This window comes from Cavia porcellus, unplaced genomic scaffold, assembly GCF_034190915.1.
Source record: "Cavia porcellus strain 051 isolate PalLab524CR breed Dunkin Hartley unplaced genomic scaffold, mCavPor4.1 scaffold_15, whole genome shotgun sequence".
NCBI lineage: Eukaryota > Metazoa > Chordata > Mammalia > Rodentia > Caviidae > Cavia > Cavia porcellus.
This window is the reverse complement of record NW_026947498.1, coordinates 11,900,532-11,920,243: the sequence shown is the minus strand read 5'-3', so window position 1 is coordinate 11,920,243 and position 19,712 is coordinate 11,900,532. Positions and strand designations below refer to the sequence as shown.

The window sequence follows — 19,712 nt, the reverse complement described above, 5'->3', positions numbered from 1 at the left end:
TCCTGGCTGACCAAAAGGCTCAGCTAGACGTTATGTGGAGATGAAGCGAAGTGGGGGACTCAATTTTCAAAGGGGTCCAGACTGACAACTGTTGCCCACAGCACAGAGGCTGTCACCACAACAGCCTGGCAAAATCATCTGTTGACTAAAGGACTGACTAACTAGTTGTGGTACTGGGGATAGAATCCAGAACATTTTCACTGAGCTATATGCTCAGCCCTTTCTAAAAAAAAATTGTTGTTACTTTGAGACAGAATTTTGTTGTTGTTGTTGCTGTTCTGTTATTTTCTTAGCTAAGTCACTAAGTTGTCCAGGCCAGGGATTACAGGTATGTAACACCATAGTCTGACAATATTTTAGTTAGAAATTCTCCCTCAAGAAAGCAGAAACAAATCTGAAATCAAGTGTTTTTGGAAGATTATCAAATAATAGCCAGACTTGTACAAATTGCCACCAATCTTCTAAAAAGTATGCTGGATGTCACAAAGATACTACACCTTTGCAGGCCTCAAAGAATAAAATTACAAAAATTAAACCTATTCCAAGTGCTAGTTAAAAATGTTACAGTGATGAGGCAGATGCGGTTGTACATCACTGTGATCCCAACAACTCAGAAGGCTGAGGCAGGAATATCACAAGTTGGAGGCCTGCCTGGGCAACAAAGTGAGATACCTGCCTCAAAAAGACAAACAAACAAACAAAAAACCCACCTGCAGTACTGAAAACACAATCAACTTCTGAAAGTAAGATTAATAAGCCAGGCATGGTGGTGCTGGCCTGTGATCTCGAGACACTTGGGAGGCTGAGGCAGGAGGATCACTGCAAGTTCAAGGCCAGCCTGGGCTATACAGTAAGTTCCAGACCAGCCTCAACCACATAGTGAGACCCTGTCTCAAAAAACCAGACCAAACAAGCAAACGAAAAAAAGTAAAATTAATAAGACTATGTAAGATATAAAAATGATTTAAAGTATTCCTTCTATTGTTTCTTTTATTTTAAAGAGGAAAAAAAGCACAGAAAAATTAGTAATCAAGCAAAAAAGAAAAAAAAAAAAAAAAAGCCAAACAACAATAACAACAACAAAAGTGATACAGGATTTCAAAATAAGATGACAGGAATTTAACAATGGTTGTTTCATTACATATTATTATCTTTAAAATAGTTGCTCAGCTTACCAGATAAAGGCATGCAAAACTGATCAAACAATATAGTTTCCCTTTGAGGAACTTCTTTTCCTTTCACTATATTCTACTATATAGGGTTACTATACTACATTGGATCTTATTTACTTTCAATTTCTTACACTAGCAAACCAATACAGTGTTTATACATGTGAATCTGTTTTATTTCACTTAAGTTTGGTCTCTAGTTCCATTCATTCACCTGTGAAAGCCTCAAGATTAACCTTATTTATGCTGAGTACTACTCCATTGTATAAAAATAACATGTCTCTTTTATGCATTCCTCAGCTGATGGGTATTTAAGTTGTTTCCAAGATCTCATTATTAAAATTATGCAGCTGTAAACATGGGTGCACATATATTGCTATGGTATGTTTTCAATTCTTCTGGGAAAATATCCAAAAGGGGAATACCTGGGTCAAATGGAGCCTCTGATCCTAGCTTTCTGAAGAATCTCCACACTGATTTCCAGGGTGGTTGGACACTCTACACTCCCACCAACAGTGCAGAAAGGTTCTCTTTTTCCCCCTCCACAGCCTCTCCAGCATTTGTTAACTCATTGATTTCTTGATACTAGCCATTCTTTCTGGAGTGAGATAGTATCTTAGTGTTGTTTTAATCTGCGTATCTCAAATGACCAGTGATGTTGAGCATTTTTTATTTACTTGCCATTTGTATTCTGTAACTGAGAATTGTGTATTCATCCAGATGCCCATTTTTGGATTGGTCCTTCTATCGTTTCAATCTACAATTTTGTGCTTAGTTTTCACTGTACAGCACATTTATCTCTTCTGAATACTGGCTGACAGCAGGAATTATCAGTGCACTTGAGCCTGCCACATGGAAAGACACTGTGCAGGAGCACTAATCAGGACCCCATGCTACCTTACTACCAAATACAGAGATACTTGTCCACCTAGGAAAATCCACAGTAGCCTTTGCTGGGTAAAGACTGGAATCTGCTTAGTATTTCAGCAGAGGCACTGCCAGTCTTGCCCTGACCTCTTAACACTCCAAAGCAGGGGTGGTGAACCTCTGACATGCATGTTGTTTTTCTTTTAAGACAAAAGATGTTAATGTATGAGCTGTTTTTTTCTAAACTAAAACCTCAATATTCACGTATAACTGTAGTGTTGGTACTTTGCATTAAATAAGTAAGTAGGTTTCGAGTTGCAGTTTGAGCACTGGATTCTAAATTGTTTGCCATCACTGTTTTACATACTTATTCTACTCATCTATTATTTTATTAACCTAGCTACAATGCGAAGTAAGAATTTTTCACATATATAGAAAGCTGAAGTATATGCCTTTTAGAAAAACTTGAAGCTTTACGGACCTAATTTCCACAACTTGTGAAAGAGCTTAATGTTAAGCAAATTAGCATTATAAAGTATGTCTACCAGGAGCTTCTTTCAGTTTAAAAAAGAAATTGCCTCAAGCTCTCAAGTCCAGCCAAAATAAATGATATAAAAAGTACAGGTGAAAAAAAGTAAAAGTAAACATGGCAATTTTTATACTACAAAGCATTTAAAATACCTTGCATTAAAAATTACATTCAAAAATTAATTACTATAACTAAAAATTTAACTTCTTTTAAGCATAGGTATTTATATTTGTATCAAAATGTTGACTGCATTTGATTTCCTTAATCCAAAACGAATTAATTTTTATATTACCTTTACCTTATATGTTCTATCTCAAGTTTCTTACTTAATCCACTCTGCATATTTCCTTCCTTAGTTCAAACTAAAGAATTATCTAATGTTAGAAACTGAAGTAAAGAATGATTTTATAAGAAGAATAGAGAAAATGAGCCCAGGCCCATCATGCCTATCTAAAGTGCTTGGGAGGCCAGGGGTTAGCTCAGTGGTATAAGCGTTTGCCTAGCAAATGTGAGGTTATGAGTTCGATCACCAGTACAGAATAAAAAATTTCCTTTTAGGGCCGGGGGTTTAGCTCAGCAGGCACAAGTGCCTGCCTGGCAAGCATGAAGTCGTGAGTTGAATACTTCGTACCAAAAAAAAAAAAGAAGAAGACCCAGAGGTTAAAGTGCTTGGGATCAGCACATTTCAGACAACAAACTGTTTTGGATTTAGGAACACTGGTATACTTCGAGCATTCCTAATCCAAAACTCCAAAAGAAATCTAAATTGATCCAATGTGATACCTAAAGTTTCATTCAGATTTTAGATTCCTGATTTGCAGATTAAAGAAACTCTACCTATTTTTTTTTTTTTTTGTCTTTTTCGTTTTTATCGGTACCAGGGATCAAACTCACCACTGCCTGCTTGCAAGACAGGTGTTTATGCCGCTGAGCCAAATCTCCAGCCCCACTCTACCTATATTTTAAGATTTAGAAATTCAAGTCAAGTATGTTCTGTAAAATGGCATACAAGAGGGCTGGAGATTATGCTCTGTGGCATAAGCGCCTGCTTTGCAAGCATGAGGTCGTGAGTTCAATCCCTGGTACCGAAAAAAAAAAAAAATGGCATACAAGAATTACAATCTGTAGGAAGGCATTCGAGTCCAAATTGAGATTATTTTTTTAAATGTACTAGAATTAATCATAACATGTCTATGTGAGGCCAAGGAAATGGGAAAGGAGGACACATCTGAAAGACACAGAGGGGTCATCCATCATTGTGGGAAACGAACCCACATTACCAGTACTGACAGCCAGTTTCTTTTCAGAGACTGGGAACACCAAATTCAAACATGTTACAGTAAAGAGCTTATTTAAAAAACACAATTCCTGAAGGGCGGAAGGCTATGTGCTCAAACAGCGCTCTGCTTGACTCTTCACAATAAACAGGCCTGTGTTCCTCACCGCCCACCAAGATCAGTGACTGGACACCCAGGGGTCACTGAGGATCTGTAGCTGCACGGTGCACCTCCCACCATGTCACTGTGTCACTGAGAACTTTAGGGAGAAGACACAATGCAACACTCAGGGGCTGCCGTTTCTCTCACATGAGCTTTAACTGTGTTTCAATAAAGTTTATCTCCAGATAACAGAGAAGGAAAATACAATGCCAAGGCTGTCCTCAAGCTGTCAGTCTTCTTGAGGAAAGGTGGCCACACACAGGACACCAAGCAGGCCACACCATCAAGGGGGGCTGTTTTCCAATAGCACTAGCTCCTGCTGCCGAGGCAGGTTGTGCAGGTCCTCTGTGTGTGGGACAGCATGGGCGCAGACGAAGCACCATGAGTCTCTACCTGACTTATACTATGGCAGAAAGATACATGTCCAACAGAAATACACACACAGCATGTACTAACTCAAACATAAAACACAAAAATGCACATAGCAGATACAGGGACAGAAGCTGTAGGCCATTTGAAACCCCTACTCACCCCAACCATGTCCAAATGTAAGACTGATGCACTGGGGTGGCCTGTGGGGATCCCACCACCCACCGCCCTGCAAGTACTCCCCAGCTGAGTGCAAAGGGATCCAGAAAACAGAGTCAACCCTGGCTTCCCCACTAAGCAGCCATGTGATCTCAGGAAACTGGGTTTTGTCTTCTACGACTAGCAAAATGAAGGATAAAGAGAAGTTTCCAACCATGCTGTCTGTACTTCAAGGCACTAGTGCAGGAATGTACTCAGGTTTCACATAGCAGCCCTACCCAGCTAACCACACCACTGTTTCTGTTTACAAATAGGGTCTCAAATGAGGGAAGGTTGTGGGGTTTTATGTTGGTGCTTGTTTTTTGTTTTTCCTAACATTAATGTAATCAAAAGGGCTGCATCATTTAGAAAAGATTCACATAACTTTATGACAGCTTTGCCTGACACAGTGTTTTCCAGTTGACAGGTGCCTGGAGGAAGACAGCTGGGCCCAGCTGTAGCCCCAGCCCCTGGCTCAGGACTCACCCAGACGACATGATATATATGGCCCTGTAGCCAAAAGAAAAGACTGATGACAGGAAGCCAGCCAAGGATGGTGTCATGACCACCAGCAGCTGCAGTGTTGCCCATTGACTCAAGAGCAGGAGGGGCCAGGAACCATCAACGCACCACACACCTTAGGCCTGCATGAGTTGGGCTGCCAGAGCCAGAAGCACAGAACTGCCTGTTACCACAGGCCCTTCCAGATGTGAAGTGGGTGGAGGTGCAGTCAGCACTGGGCCCACATGCTACTAGTTTTCAGGACTGAACATGGATGGCACATTAAAAATATTTCTCCACTGCTGAGGGTTATGGTGATCTAAAGTTCAGAACCAGCCAGCATGTGACATCAGGCCTCAAACCTCAGTCCCTTGGCAGAGCAGGGTCGGACCTTGTCCTGTTACTAACCTATGTGGGCGTGGGCCGCAAGGCCTGCGAGCGCAGCGGCGGCAGTGGGAGCGGCGTTGGGTCTCCCTCCCGGGTGAGATGAGGTGGAGGATGCAGAGGATGAGGTGGACGAGCCCTGAATAACCCGGTCGAGCCAAGGCTCGACGCCGGGATGGCTCTGGAACGGAGTGGAGGTGAGTCGCCCGGGTCGCCGTAAAGAGCCCTCATCTTCTGAGGCAGATGACGTGTCTGTGGTTAAAATAACGATGATAGGCATGATGTCGGGATGAGTCAAGAGGGGCGACCCCGTCACCCAAGTGAGCAAGTGGGCACCTTGGGTCGCCTGGAACTATAAGGTCAGGCAAGAGCTCAACTGCAGGGAGGTGTGCCCAGGAGTCTCAACTTCCCCAGAGAGGCCTTGGCCACAGGAACTGCACAGCAGAGGTGAAGAGAGCCTTGCACCTCTAAACACAGGACACCCTGCCAGTGACGTGCTCTTCTGTTGCACACCCACATAGCCAATACCACACCCAGCAGCATCCTGGCTGGGCAGAAGCTTGTTTCTAGAGGGGGGGTCCTCTTAGGGAAACAGGTGAAACACCTTTAGAAAGAATCCCTTCTCCAAAACCATGCTTCCCTCAGTCAGCAGCTGAACTCAGGATCTATCAAATCGGTATAACTGCATTTGTTTTTCAGATACTGGGAATTAAACCCAGTGTCTTTGCACATAGCCACAACTCCAGGCCTTTCTCTTTTATTTATTTTTTTATTTTATTTATTTATTTTTTTTGGTCTTTTTCGTTTTTATCGGTACCAGGGATCGAACTCACGACTGCCTGCTTGCAAGGCAGGCGCTTATGCCGCTGAGCTAAATCCCCAGCCCCTTCTCTTTTATTTTGAAATAGAATTTTTACTAAGTTATTAAGTTACCCACGCTGGGATTTTACTTGGGATCTTCCTACCTCAGCCTCCCAAAGTGCTAGGGTTACAGACACGTATCAAAAGATCCAGCAGGACTAACTGCATTTTATTATGGGTTTTACAATTATGAAAAAAAGTTTTTAGAACTGGATAATGTCCATAGCATTATTTAGCAAAAACAATAATTTGGCAGCCCTTTCTAACATTTCTTTAACACTAAACTTTTTTTCCAAGCAAAGAAGCATTATCAAGAACAGTAAATTATTTTGTGAATCTGGTATGTTTGGTGCTTACTGTGTAACCATTGTAAATGCATCAAGCCAAAAATTAGTGTCACCGTTTTTGCTTTTTAGAATTATGAGGGGCAGCTATAGAGCTCATAAATGTGAAGCCACTAGACCCTGACAACTTAGCCCAAGCGCAACTTCTCATTTCTAATGGTTACAACAACAAAACCACAAAATATACCCAAAAACATCTGGTCTTATACTATCCCACACAAATCCTGATAACAACATATTAAAAGTAGGGGTAAGATGAGGATAATTTTAGAAGTCTTAATTTAGGAAGCTTTATTATTCGTGAGTACTTATTTTCGATTCTTCTCTTTACTAAGATACATTAAGTAGTATCTTAGTAAAAAAAATTTATCGATATTAATATAGATATAAGTATTATACACACATAAAGTCCCACAGAATGCAAGTATCCATTGGAGTAAGAACAATACTGTGTATGCTACAGATTTCTAAGTAAGGAATTTGCACACACACGTACATGTTTCATCTCCAAATTTTCTAAATCCTACTACAGTGGGAAGGATTCCCCACCTCAGTGAGAACATGCACTATGTCCACTGGTCTGAGTCCCACACGTTTACTATACCTGGTGGGGTGTAGGTATCCACAGATGAATGCACAAGGACAGAACGTCTTTTCGATGGCATAGGCATCTTCCTCTCCTTGTATTTGGCTAAAGCTGCTTGCACAGCCTCAGTGTGGACATCTATAAGAAAAAAGAGCAGTTGAAATGTTTTTACAAATTGGTTATGACACAAAATTCAGATTCATATTTTCACTGAATGTAAAAGATGCATAAGTTCTACCTACTATTTCACTCTTACATGTTTGCCCCACACTCCTTAAACTTCCAATTGTTTACAGGTCTTATTTCAGAACCAGGGAAATATTTCCACAGCTATACATTAAAACAGATGGCCACGGTGGCATACATCTGTAATCCCAGAACTCGGGAGGCTGAAACAAGGATCACTGTGAGTTCAAGGTCAACCTAGATTACAAAGGGAGTTCAAAACCAGCCTGAACTCCATAGCAAAACCCCGTCTCAAAAAGACCAATCAATCCATCAATCAATAAATAACTGCACCAAATCGAAAATAGTGACACAGTAATCCATGTTCATTTACCAGCTTACACTACCCCAAAAGACTTTTCAATAGTGGAGTAAGATTACTCAGCCTATTTTTCCAGAAACAACTGCTGCAGATAAAGAATTTCACAAAAAGCCTTCAACTTTCTCAGCACAGTGTTCACAGTGGTGAAGGGACTGTCACAATGAGGATTTTCTAAGTCATGTTGGATTCAGCAAAGGAAGGGCACATTACAACACCGCTGGTGACCTAGATATTGAGAGGGAAAAGTAACACAAATGCAGACAAATCTTGCATCCTAAATTCTAGTGGAATATACTACTTAATAAATATGCTATTTTTTTCCTTTAAAAAGTATGTGTCAGTCATGCATGATGTTCTGTAAACCCAGCTACTTAAGAGGTTAAGATACAAAGATCCTAAGTTCAAGGCCAGCATGCGTGCTTAGCAAGATGCTGTTTCAAAAAATAAAAAGGACTAATGGTAATAGGTCAGTGGCAGAGCACTTGCCTAGTATGCAGAGAGTTCAGGTCAATCCCCAGCACCACCAGAACATTAAATGGGGATATATGCTAAGGTCACTAAGATCTCCCCTTCTATCTGTGAAATTGTGAAAAGGAAAAAAGAAATTTGTAAAGTTTATTGTTACACCTCAAACTATGAAAGTTATAGCTGTACCTGGTAAGTGCTGAGTTAAGGCATGAATGTCATTAAATATGCGTGTGTTTGTACAGTAACAATGCGCACAGGGGTAGTACTTTCCACAGTTTCAGACAACTACTAGGGATCTTGCAATGGAATCCCTATGAAACCCCTGAGGACAGGGGGCAAGGGGACTACTATACATTCTTTTCAAATACAGAGACCAAGAATATTATAACATCTAAATGACTCAACCTAAAGTTTGCTTCAAACCCATATAGGAGAGCTGGGGATTTAGCTCAGTGGTTCAAGCACTTCCCTGATAAGCATGAGGTTATGAGTTTGACTCCTGGTACAAATAAAATAAAATAAAATAAAACCAAACCAAACTATATGGGAAGGGAGATAGTGGGTGGAATGAAGTGCTATATCTGAGCACTATATTTTAATGGTCCCAAAGTTATTATATGATACACATTTTGTATATTATTTAAATTGCTCTCCTTACATTCACATGGTGTATAGATCATTAATCAAACAGTGAAAAATCCACACCTAGATGCATTACAATAAAATTTACAAGCAACAAAGACAAGAAGACAACTCTAAAAGCTTTCAGAGAGGAAGGGCAGTCTCCCTGAATGAGCATGGTCAATACTTACGAGTAACAACAGATGCAAGGAGACAATATGGTAAAGAAAAAAGTGCCAAAACTAGAATTTTTACTATCCAGGAAAAGTATTGTGTAAACTTGAAAGTTTCACAAAAATATTCTCAAAAACACAGCATTTATAAAGCATTCCCACCTGAGTAGTCAGCTGAAAGTCCTCATATTAGAAGGTGCTCAGAAGCAAGACAAAGAAATTTAAAGAGGATCCACATAAGACATGCAAGTCACTGCAACCACATACTTTGAACTTTATTGCTATCACTAAAAATAACACTACAGATAAAATAACCCAATACTAAAAATCTAGACAATATAAATCAAAATATTTAAGAAACTTAAAAAACCTTGAGCACAAGAAACAGACACCACTAGGCACATCGAAAACAAACGACTCAAAACCAATGTATCTTAGTCTGCTCAGACTGCCAGGAAGAAACTGATTTTCTCAACATTCTAGAGGCTATAAACCCAAAATCACAGTGCCAGCACTGTCAGTTTTGGGCGAAGGCTCTCTTCCTGGCTGTAAATGCTGCCTTTTCCCTGTGTACTCAACTGGTGGCCATGTAGTAAGGTTTTTATTATAAGGGCTCTGATTCCAAAGCAAGGGGTACATCCTCACATCCTAACCTAACCTCAGTCACCTCCCAAAGGCCTCTACTTCAAATACCATCCCCTGGAGTATTAAGAGCTTCAGCACATGATCCCGAGGATATACAATTTAGTCCACAGCACAATGACAAAGAGATCAATTTTAAACATGTTACACACAAAAGAACACAGAAACAAGATTGGGGGACTGAATAACTGGTTTCAACACTAAGAGAACATGATTGCCTCACAGATAAAAGGTCAATGGTAAGAACAGAGGGCAAAAAGGGACACACACACCTATGTATAACTTCTTTCAGGCAAAAATGGGAGAAGAATTCACTGAAGAAAGCAATGTGTTCTTAACAAACTGTGCACAAACAACTAGGTATCCATATGTAAAAATGAGTGAATATACTGATTCATAATCTGAATTTATAATGAAACTAACTATAAATGCATAGATCAAAAGTTAAAACCTAAAACTACAATATTTCTACAGGAAAATACAAGACAAACCTTGGGTTAGGAAAAGATTTTTTAGACATCAGAGCAAACAAAGCTTTTTTCTAGACACTAAAAAAAACTGATAACTTAGACATCATCAAAATTAAAACCGCTTTTCAAAAGATAACTTCAAGGAAACGCAAAGACAAATCACAGCCTGGGAGAAAATACTGACACATCTTATTTATAATAAAAGACTTGCATTCAGAAGACAAAGAATCAGAATCTACTATATGGTTTGCAAAGGTAGAAACCAGTTTATTCACACTGATTACATGGAAGTGTTGGGTTGCCAGGGGTGGCGGACAAAGGGCACCTTGTACACAATCCATTGATGGGGTACAACCTGGGTTTCAGGAAATGCCAAGTATGACCCTCAAGAGACAGAGATTTTAGGTGGCTTTTACATTTGTCCCTGAACTCGATAGTAAGGGTGTACAGTATTATAAAAAATGAGAAAAGATACTTTTAGTGTGTGGTTTGGTTTTTTGTAAGTGAATACACAAACTAGTGAGAAATTTCTATTCAAATATTTCTTAAACAATTTCTTCATATTCCCATGTTGAAGAAAAACACTTAAAATCTTTATGTTCTTTTCTGATAGTCTTAAAATTACCACTTCATTATACCTACTGAAACTTTCCCTAAGAAGGACTTAAATGCTAAAAAAACATACAATTACACAAGAGGAAAATGTTGTTAAACAGGTGGAATGCCCAAAAGCTATCAATTTGTGAACTATAACTGAAAACAGTTTTTTCAATAGGCATTCGGATAATCCCAAATTAAAAACAAATTTAAATATGTATAAAAGCACTGACAGTGACAGAAATCAAATCAAAAGGAAATCCCCAAGATTATAGATTACAAAGTAAAGAAATAGCAAAATACATAGCAACTCCATAATGCATAGAAATTATGACAGTAGAGCCAGACTTCCCTGTACAAAAGTGGACAAAGTCGGTTACATACACAATTATGTTATGGTGGGAGAAAGATTTCTCCCAAGTTCTGTAAGCTTCTTCTAAGAAAACCAGTATGTAAGAGACGTGACACATTAAACAGACTGGTTATGTGAAGGTTAAACTTCTTTTTTGTGAGACAAGACCCTGAACTTATAACAATTCTCCTGCCTCAGTCTCCTAAGTGCTGGGGTTACAGGTGTGCACCACCATGCCCACCTAAACTCTTTTTTTGAACAACATGATGATAATTTGATGATGATGTAAATCATTGCTTAAATAAAAACAGCTCCCTTAGCAAGGATTTTGACAAAGAAAAACTAACCAACAGCCTCAGTGGCAGGAATACAAGTGTCTATCCAGCCCAGCTCTCAGTCTTGGCTGTGAGCTTACCTGACCGGAAGCGCTCATCCCTGGAGTTGGTGGGCCGGGACTTCTGTGGTTTGAGTGCAGCTGTGGTCAGGGAGGGCCCAGAGAGTCGATTCTCTGCTTGCAGGCATGGATCTACTCCTGAAACATATTTTTAAAGGAATATTTTCTATAAACAATTTATTTCCAAGTTATGGAAATCCATTTAAAACACGTTTCCTACAAACACTGTATACTGCAACAACACAGTGTGGCCCTCCAAGCACAAAACAGCCTTGGCCTGGGGTCAGAGCAGTGTCCAGGCCCATGCAACCCTTTCCCCACACTGCCATCTGTATAGCAGATGTCACACCCTCTGAGCACCCTTGGCAACACAGGACCAGCAGCTCAGTCAAATGTGGGAGCCCCTGGTCCCTGAAGCAGTGGGCTCTACAGAACACCGTCAAAGAGCCTGTTTCCACAATATAGCTGTCTCCTGACTCTAGAATGGCCTGTGCCACTTGTTCCCAGCATTGTCCCCAGTGTCAGCAAACCCTAAGTGAGAACATCTCATCACTAGGGGGCTAGCAGTGGCCCCCAAATAGAGACAGGTGAAAAGGTGGAAGAAAGAGTAGCAAGAGCAAACTACAAGGGCGACACTGGCTACCAGGTGCACAGAGACCAGTGCTCTGGCCAGCAGAGCCAGCCCTGGCTACACCACCTGCTTGGTCTGCAGTGGTGCATGCCTATAATGCTAGCACTCAGAAGCCTTAGGCAGGAGGTCACCATGAATTTGAAGCCAGCCTGGGCCACACAGTGAGACCCTATCTTAAAAATAAAAAATATGTATTCAGTACCAAATGTAACAAGTCTCAAAAAGAAGTTGAGTACCCAAGGTATGACAGTGTAAGTAAACAGGCATCCTCATATGCCAAAATATACATGCTTTAATTCTTTAAGATAGATTTACTTAAAGATACAAACAAAATTCAATCTAAAATTATTGGATGAAAGAAATGTATGTTTCGTTATACCAAATATCAAGAGATAACTTTCAAAAAGGTTACAGTGATTCACACTCCCACAAGCAATGTATGAAAGTGCCGCTTCCCCACATCTTTTGTCAGGAATGTGTGTTATAAAAGTTTAAAATTTTTCCCACTCTGGTAAGAGAAATATGCCTCACTTAAATTTGCATTTCTATACTTGTAAAGAGGTTGAACATAATGTTTATTGCCCATTTACATTTGCTCACCTTTGAATTTCTATTCACTTTTCTCAGCTACTAAGTCCCACCCAAAGGAGAGGTCTTTGCTGAGATGCACTGGACCATGCACCACAGAGCTGTGGCCTGGCTGGATGTCTGGGCTGCCAATTACGTCTGTGGCTGTCTGTCTTAGTTGCTTTTCTTGTTGCTGAGATAAAATATCTGACACCCAAAGTTGAAGGAGAAAAGGTTTATTGTATCTCAGAGTTTGTAGAGGTTTCAGTTCATAGTTGGCTGGCTCCAAGGCAGGGTGGCATGGCAGAGGGGCATCGCAGAGAAGACAGCAAGCAGCAAGCAACAAGCAAGAACCACGCAGCTCTTTCTGTCCTTTGTATCTTATCCAGGCTGGGGTGGACAGCACTCACACCCTTAACCCTAGCGTCCCACTGTGAATCATTCCCATCCTCAATCCTAGCATCACACACCCAGCTCCACCTATGACCACATGAGGCTCTGGGGGACATCTAGACACAAGTCTTAACACTGTGTTTTCGTTGTCAGCTTCCAGGTCTCCAAACTTGCCTGTGAAGACAACACTCAAAGGTATTTTGAATATTCTCTTGAATTTAGTAACTGTTATAACTAAAAGCATATTTAGGGCTTTGATTCTTCTGAAATTGCTGTCACAGATGTTGGAGAGGAAGAGAGCTCTTGCCTCCAGAAAGGCAGCACCAGCAATGAAATAAATCCTGCCCCCTGTCATCTTCGGTCATTGCTGGCCCTCCTCTTCCACTGACATTTACTCTGCACACAGATAGTCACTTGTGATTATGTGGGACCTACACTCTCAGGCTTAATATTTCAAAGATCAGTCCTTTCACACTAGTATTATTTTTTTCAAAAATTTATTGGCCTTGGGGCCAGAAATATAGCTCAGTGGCATAGCACCTGCCTAGCAAGTGTGAGGTCTTGAGTTCAATTCCCAGTACCAAAAAAACAAAATTTACTAGATACTCTTAGAACTTTTCTCTTTCTAATGCATCATTATTTCCAAGCCCCAGGCTTTATTTTTCCTATTGTCTTTTATTTTATACTTTATTTATGTTTGTGTGGGAAAAATAGCTGCAGTCTTTTGTCACCTGATGCACAGTTTGCAAACAAAAACAAAATTTTGCCAAATGCTTCTGTTTGTGAACTAAACTATTTAGAAACAAAAGCATTCATGAATGGAGGTACCACTGTATATTGGGTTTCTCATGTCAGAGAAACCATGCCGCATTTAAGTTTGTATAGCTTGCCGGGCGTGGTGGCTCACACCTGTAATCCCAGCAGTCGGGAGACTGAGGTGGGAGGATCATTGTGAGTTCGAGACCAGCCTCGGCTACAAAGTGAGCTCAAGGCCAGCCTGAACTGCATAGCGAGACCCCATCTCAAAAAAAAAAAAAGAAAAGAAAAAAAAAGTTTGTGCATCTGATTTATTTCATTTAACATGATGGTTTCAAGATGCACCATATTCCTACAATGACTCAGGTTTATCCTTTATGGCAGAGTGGTACTCCATGGAGTGTAAATATTGCATATACTGATGACATACGGGCTGCTTCCAAGAGTTTAATTATTATGCTATAAATATAGGTGTATATGGATCACTGTAATGTGCTGTCTTTACCTCTTTTGGGAAGTACTGCTATGTCAAATATAATTTCTACTTTAAGTTTGCTTGGTTTTTTATATTGTTTTTGCCTTTTTAAGACAGAGTTTCACTATGCAATTCAGTGTGACCTTGAACTCACTTTGTAGCCCAGGCTGGACTTGAGCTCACAGCAATCCTCTTGCCTCAGCCTGAGTGCTGGGATTACAGGCATGCACCACCACACCCAGCCTTAGTTTTAGTTTTTGAGTAGTCTCCATACTGATTTAATCTCCTTTGGGTGGCACTGGTTTACATTCCCACCAGCAATGCAGAAGGGGCCTGTGAATAGCCTCCAAACTTCTTCAGCCTCTGTTCTCTGATTTCTTGATGACAGTCATTCTCTCTGGAGGGAGATGGAATCTCTGGATTGTTTTAATTTTGCATTTCACAAGTGGCCGGTGATGTCGAGCACTTTTTCATATATTTGTTAACCATTTGTATTCCCTTGTCTGAGAAGTATCTATTCATTTCAGATGTTCATTTTTTGAGTGGATCTTTAAATCTGAGGGTATGTCTAATTTTTTTCAGTTGTTTATATATTCTACCTAAATCCAACTAGCCAGCCTTTCTGGTAAGCTTCCAGGAAGAGAAGTCAGCACCTCCCAAAAATCAGCCATCTGGGACTGGGAGGATCCAACAAGAGGCCAACTAGCCAGCCTTTCTGGAAGCTGTGCAAGCCGCATGTCTTTCAGGAAGAGAAAAGTCACCACCTCCCATGAGTCTATGAATGCATGGACTGAGAAACAAATACAACCCCACCCCACAAGCAACTAGCAGGTTCAGAGGACAGGCTGAGCTATTGCAACAAAGGTACATAAAGCAACTGAATACTTGCATTGTCTGGTTGATTTTGCAGGTCTGGAGCCAGCGGTCTGAGCATCCCTTGGGAGGATGATAGTGTTAAATATGGGGGTTTCCTTCTATCTTGTCTTTGAAACAAAATATTGTTCTGTTTTGCTTTGTTCTGATTATTTTTGTTTTATTCAATATTGTTTTGATTTGTTTTATTCTGTTTTGGTTTTGGTTTGATTTTGCTATACCTGATGGAATGACTATTGTGAAGATAACATGATATACTATAGTAGCTATTGTTGATTTCCTAGTATCCTGCTTTGAAGTTCTGAACCAATTTTGCTGTGTTGTTTTGATTGGCTTTGTTCTGTTTTGTTTGTTGGATTTTACTATCTTTAAATACATATACATATATATATATATATATATATATTCTAAATACTAGTTCTTTAAGGAGTAGCTGGCAAAAAAAATTACATTCTGTAGGTTGTCTCTTCACTCTTTTGGTTGTTTTCCTTTGCTATGCAGAAGCTTTTTAATTTGATATGATTCAATTTGTTGATTCTTGGTATTATTTCTTATACAACTGAGGTTATATCTAGAGTCTCTGTGTACAGGTGTGTCTTCAAGAGTTTTACCTATTTTGTCTTCTAGTAGATTATTTTTCATTTAATCTTTAAGTGTTTGATCCATTCTTAGTTTAGTATAGGGGATAAATGTGGGTCTAAGTTCAATCTTCAGCATGCAGATAGCCAGTTTTCCCACCACTAATTGTTAAAAGAGGCTATCTTTCCTCCAGTGAGAGTAACTGGCCCCATTGTCAAAGATCAACTAGCTGAGTGTATTTGAAGTTGTTTCTACATCCTCTACTCTGTTCCACTGATATACTAGTATATTTTTTTGTCAACACCATGCTGCTTTTATCACTACAGCTTTATAATATAACTTGAAGTCCAGGATTGTGATGTTCTTTGTCTTGTCATTGTTGCCCAGAGTTGATTTTGCTATTCTAGGTCTCTTCTGATTCCAAATAAATTTTAGGACTATTTTCTCTAGTTCTGTGAGAAATACTATTGGTATACTGATTCATACTGTGTTAATCTGTAGAAGAGTTTTTTTAGAGTACTGTAGTATGGTGCAGAGGTTTTTCACTTTCTTGGTTAGGCAAACTCCTAACCACTTCATTTTTCTTAATGTTGTTATGAAAAGTATTGTTTCCCAAATTTCCCTCTTGGTGAATTTATTATTGATATGCAGGAACACTAATGATTTTTGAGTGCTGACTTTACAGTCCTGCTACACTACTGAATTTGGTTATTAATTCTAGGAGTCTTTCTGGTACAGTTTTTGGGAATCTCCTATATAAAGAATCATGTCATCTGCAAATAATGATAATTTGATTGCCGCTTTTGCTATTCACCTTTTTTTGACGAGCGGGAAAAGACCCGGAATCAAACTCAGGCAGGCACTTATTCCGCTGAGCTATATCCCCAGCCCTGCTTTTCCTATTCATATCCCTTTTATTTCTTTCTGTTGTCTAATCACTCTGGCTAATATTTCAAGAACTATACTGAACAGGAGTGGAGCTGGTAGACATGTCTTGTTGCTGATTTTAGAGGGAAAGCTTTCAGCATCTCTCCATTTCATATGATGCTGTCCATTGGTTTGTCACAGAGGCTTTTATCAGACTGAAATAAAGACCTTCTACAACCATTTTCTTCAGAACTTTTTTATCATAATGGATGTTAGATTAGGTCAAAGGCTTCTTTGCATCTATTGAGATGATCATGTGAGTTTTTGACCTTGCTTCTGTTTGCATGGTATGTTGCATTTACTGATTTGCATATATTGAACTGTAGCTACATTCCTGGAATGAATACTACTTGGTCATGATGTATGATCTTTCTGATGATTTGCTGCATTCTGTTTGCTAGTATCTTACTGAGGATTTTTATACCTATGTTTATTAAAAAGACTGGTCCTTTGTTGGTAGAGTCCTTTTCTAGTTTGGGCATCAGGAATGACTTTCTTTCAGAAATGACCAATTCCCTTTTGATTTCATTAAAGAGTTTGAGAAGTGTTGGTGGTTAGATCATCTCTAAGAAATTCTGCAGTGAATCAACACGTCCTGGGCTTTTCTTATCCAAGTGTAAGTTTAAAAAAAAATCAGGGCTGAGGATTTAGCTCAACAGCATAAGCGCCTGCCTGGCATGCATGAGGTTGTGAGTTTGATCCCCAGTAACAAAAGAAAAGAAAAGAAAAAAATCTGTTATTTGGGCCAGACTATATTATATTCACACACTGATTTAGACACTCTAGTTTAAGCAAGGTATGGTGGTATATGCCTGTAATCCCATACTTTAGGAGGCTGAGGAAGGAAGATATTGCAAGTTCGAGACCAGCCTTAGCGAGAAAGTGAGCTCAAGGTCAGCCTGAACTGCATAGTGAAAACCTGCCTCCAAAAAAAAAAAGAAACTCAGCTTTATAGTTTTTTCACCTAGGAAATTGGTATTTTTCTCCATATATTTAGGGTATTGGTTATTTCTTCCAAAAAGATTTTATGATCCTAATATAGATTTTATATCTTTCTTGTAAAATGTATTACTATTTAATAATCTATTTTCATCATAAATGAGGCTTCTTTCATATTGCTAAAGAAAAGCCATTGATCTTACATATTTGTCTCCTCTCTTTACACATATAGAACCAAGGACACTTACTTATTCTCACAGTTAAATAAGCCACAATTTGGATCTCTGAGGTATAAAATGTTATTTCCCACAAATAAAGATGATTGTAGCTTGCTTCCTAATATTTATCCAGCTTTGTTTCCTCATAGATTTGGTGACCACCAAAACAATATAAAAGAAGTAGGCATAAGAAACCTTCCTTTTCAACTCTGCTAAGTATGTGATTGTTTAGTCTGATGGTTGCTGGTGTTTTTGGCAAATGGATTATAAGATACTTTAACAGCTTCCATCAATTCTAATTTTACTCTGGGTTTTTGTTTTTGATTTTAAAAAATCAGCATATGCATCCATCAGTGCTCACCAGAGAAACCAATTTAATATAAGCTACACGAATATATAAGGATTTGCAAGGTAGGCTTACAGTGGCTGTCAGATATAAAACAGTGGAAAAGGTCTGTCTGTGCACTGGAGGTTCAGAAGATTCAGTTAAAAGCCAAAGGCCTGTTCCGGAAGAACATGGCGGACAGATAGCAGCAGCTACGGAGGATCTCTGAAAGACCCAGCTTAGAATTCAGGAATGGTGCGGAGTAAGGAATCATAAGCAAGAGGAGATATGCCCCACTGACCCAAGAACGAACTGGGCTGAGAGAAACCAACTGGGAATGCAATCCTGGTGCTATAACAGGAACAGAAAAGCCTCAGTGTGGAAGTTGGAGCCCGCGCCATTGGAAGCCGCAATTTGGGTTTCCCCGCTGCCGCTGCTGCTGCGTCTACATTGGCTTGGCAGGGAGAAAGACTCATGAAAGCTGAGAATGGGAATCAGTGAACGGAGTTGAAAGCAGGACAGGCGGGGAGCTGTGCATTGACCTGCGGTGAGTGAGAGAAACTGGGACTCTTCCACGGTCTAGGAGACTCCAACAGAGGACATTCTGGGACTAGGCAGACTTGCGGGAACAGGGTGCTGCAGTGACTTCAGTCACATATCCCCCTCTCAAGTGGGATTGGTGAGCAGTGCCTAGCCTACGTGACACTGCTGGCTGAGACCCAGTAGGCTAGCACAGCCCAGGTCCCAGCACCTGAAGGTAGATTGACCTGGAGGGGCGGGCCCCGCATAGGCTGCCTGGTCTGCAACTTCCTGGTGCACTGCGGTGGGCAGGAAAACCTAGCCGGTGCAATTCAATCAGACTGTGGCTGACAGGGAAGGAAGTTGGGCCTCCTATATACGCTTGCATATATAAGGAACAAAGAATATGGGAAGAGGTAGCAATAAGAAAGGCTCCTCAGCCCCCAATCCTGAGAAAGAGACAATAGCAGACACAGCACCAATAGATATAAAGCGCTATCTCCAGAGCCTCATAGACAAGTTCAGGAATGAAGTTATTAATGACCTGAAGCTAGACATAAGCAGAATAGTTAGAGAAATGCTAAGCACCACCCAAGAAAAAACAGATGGTGGAATGGAAGAACAGAAAAAGAGGGGAGAATTGTTTAATGGAGAAAATAGAGAAAGCATAGAATACATGAAGCAGGTTCAAAGAGATTACCAGGAAACTAAAAACTCTATCAAAAACTGGCATAACAGCTTAAAAGAAACTAAGGACAGATTATCTGAACTGGAGGGCAGATTTGTAATATGGGAGCATGAAATGAAAAACTTCTTAAAAATAACAAAGAAACAAACAGCAATAATACAAAGACAAGAAGATGATAAGAGGATATATAACTTAAGAATTAAAAACATAAAAGAAGAAGTAGGGACACAAACAAATGAACTACAAAAGCTACTTACAGAAATAATCTAGGAGAATTTTCCTGATTTAGCAAAAGGTAAAGATACACAGTT

At 39.9% G+C, this 19,712-nt stretch overlaps 1 protein-coding gene across 7 annotated transcripts in view; it reads right to left on the bottom strand.

The window, feature by feature from the left end:
* Dip2a (disco interacting protein 2 homolog A) overlaps positions 1 to 19,712 on the bottom strand; it is a 120,615-nt gene that overhangs the window by 68,388 nt on the left and 32,515 nt on the right. For 6 of the 7 annotated variants that reach the window (XM_063224698.1, XM_063224701.1, XM_063224697.1 and 3 more), the window contains exons 3-5: positions 11,533 to 11,649; positions 7,266 to 7,385; positions 5,481 to 5,708 (exon numbers count right to left, since the gene is read on the bottom strand). In XM_063224698.1, coding sequence (XP_063080768.1) covers positions 5,481 to 5,708; positions 7,266 to 7,385; positions 11,533 to 11,649 — 465 coding nt within the window. The remainder of the gene's footprint in view (positions 1 to 5,480; positions 5,709 to 7,265; positions 7,386 to 11,532; positions 11,650 to 19,712) is intronic. The other variant, XM_063224702.1, reaches the window with a different exon arrangement.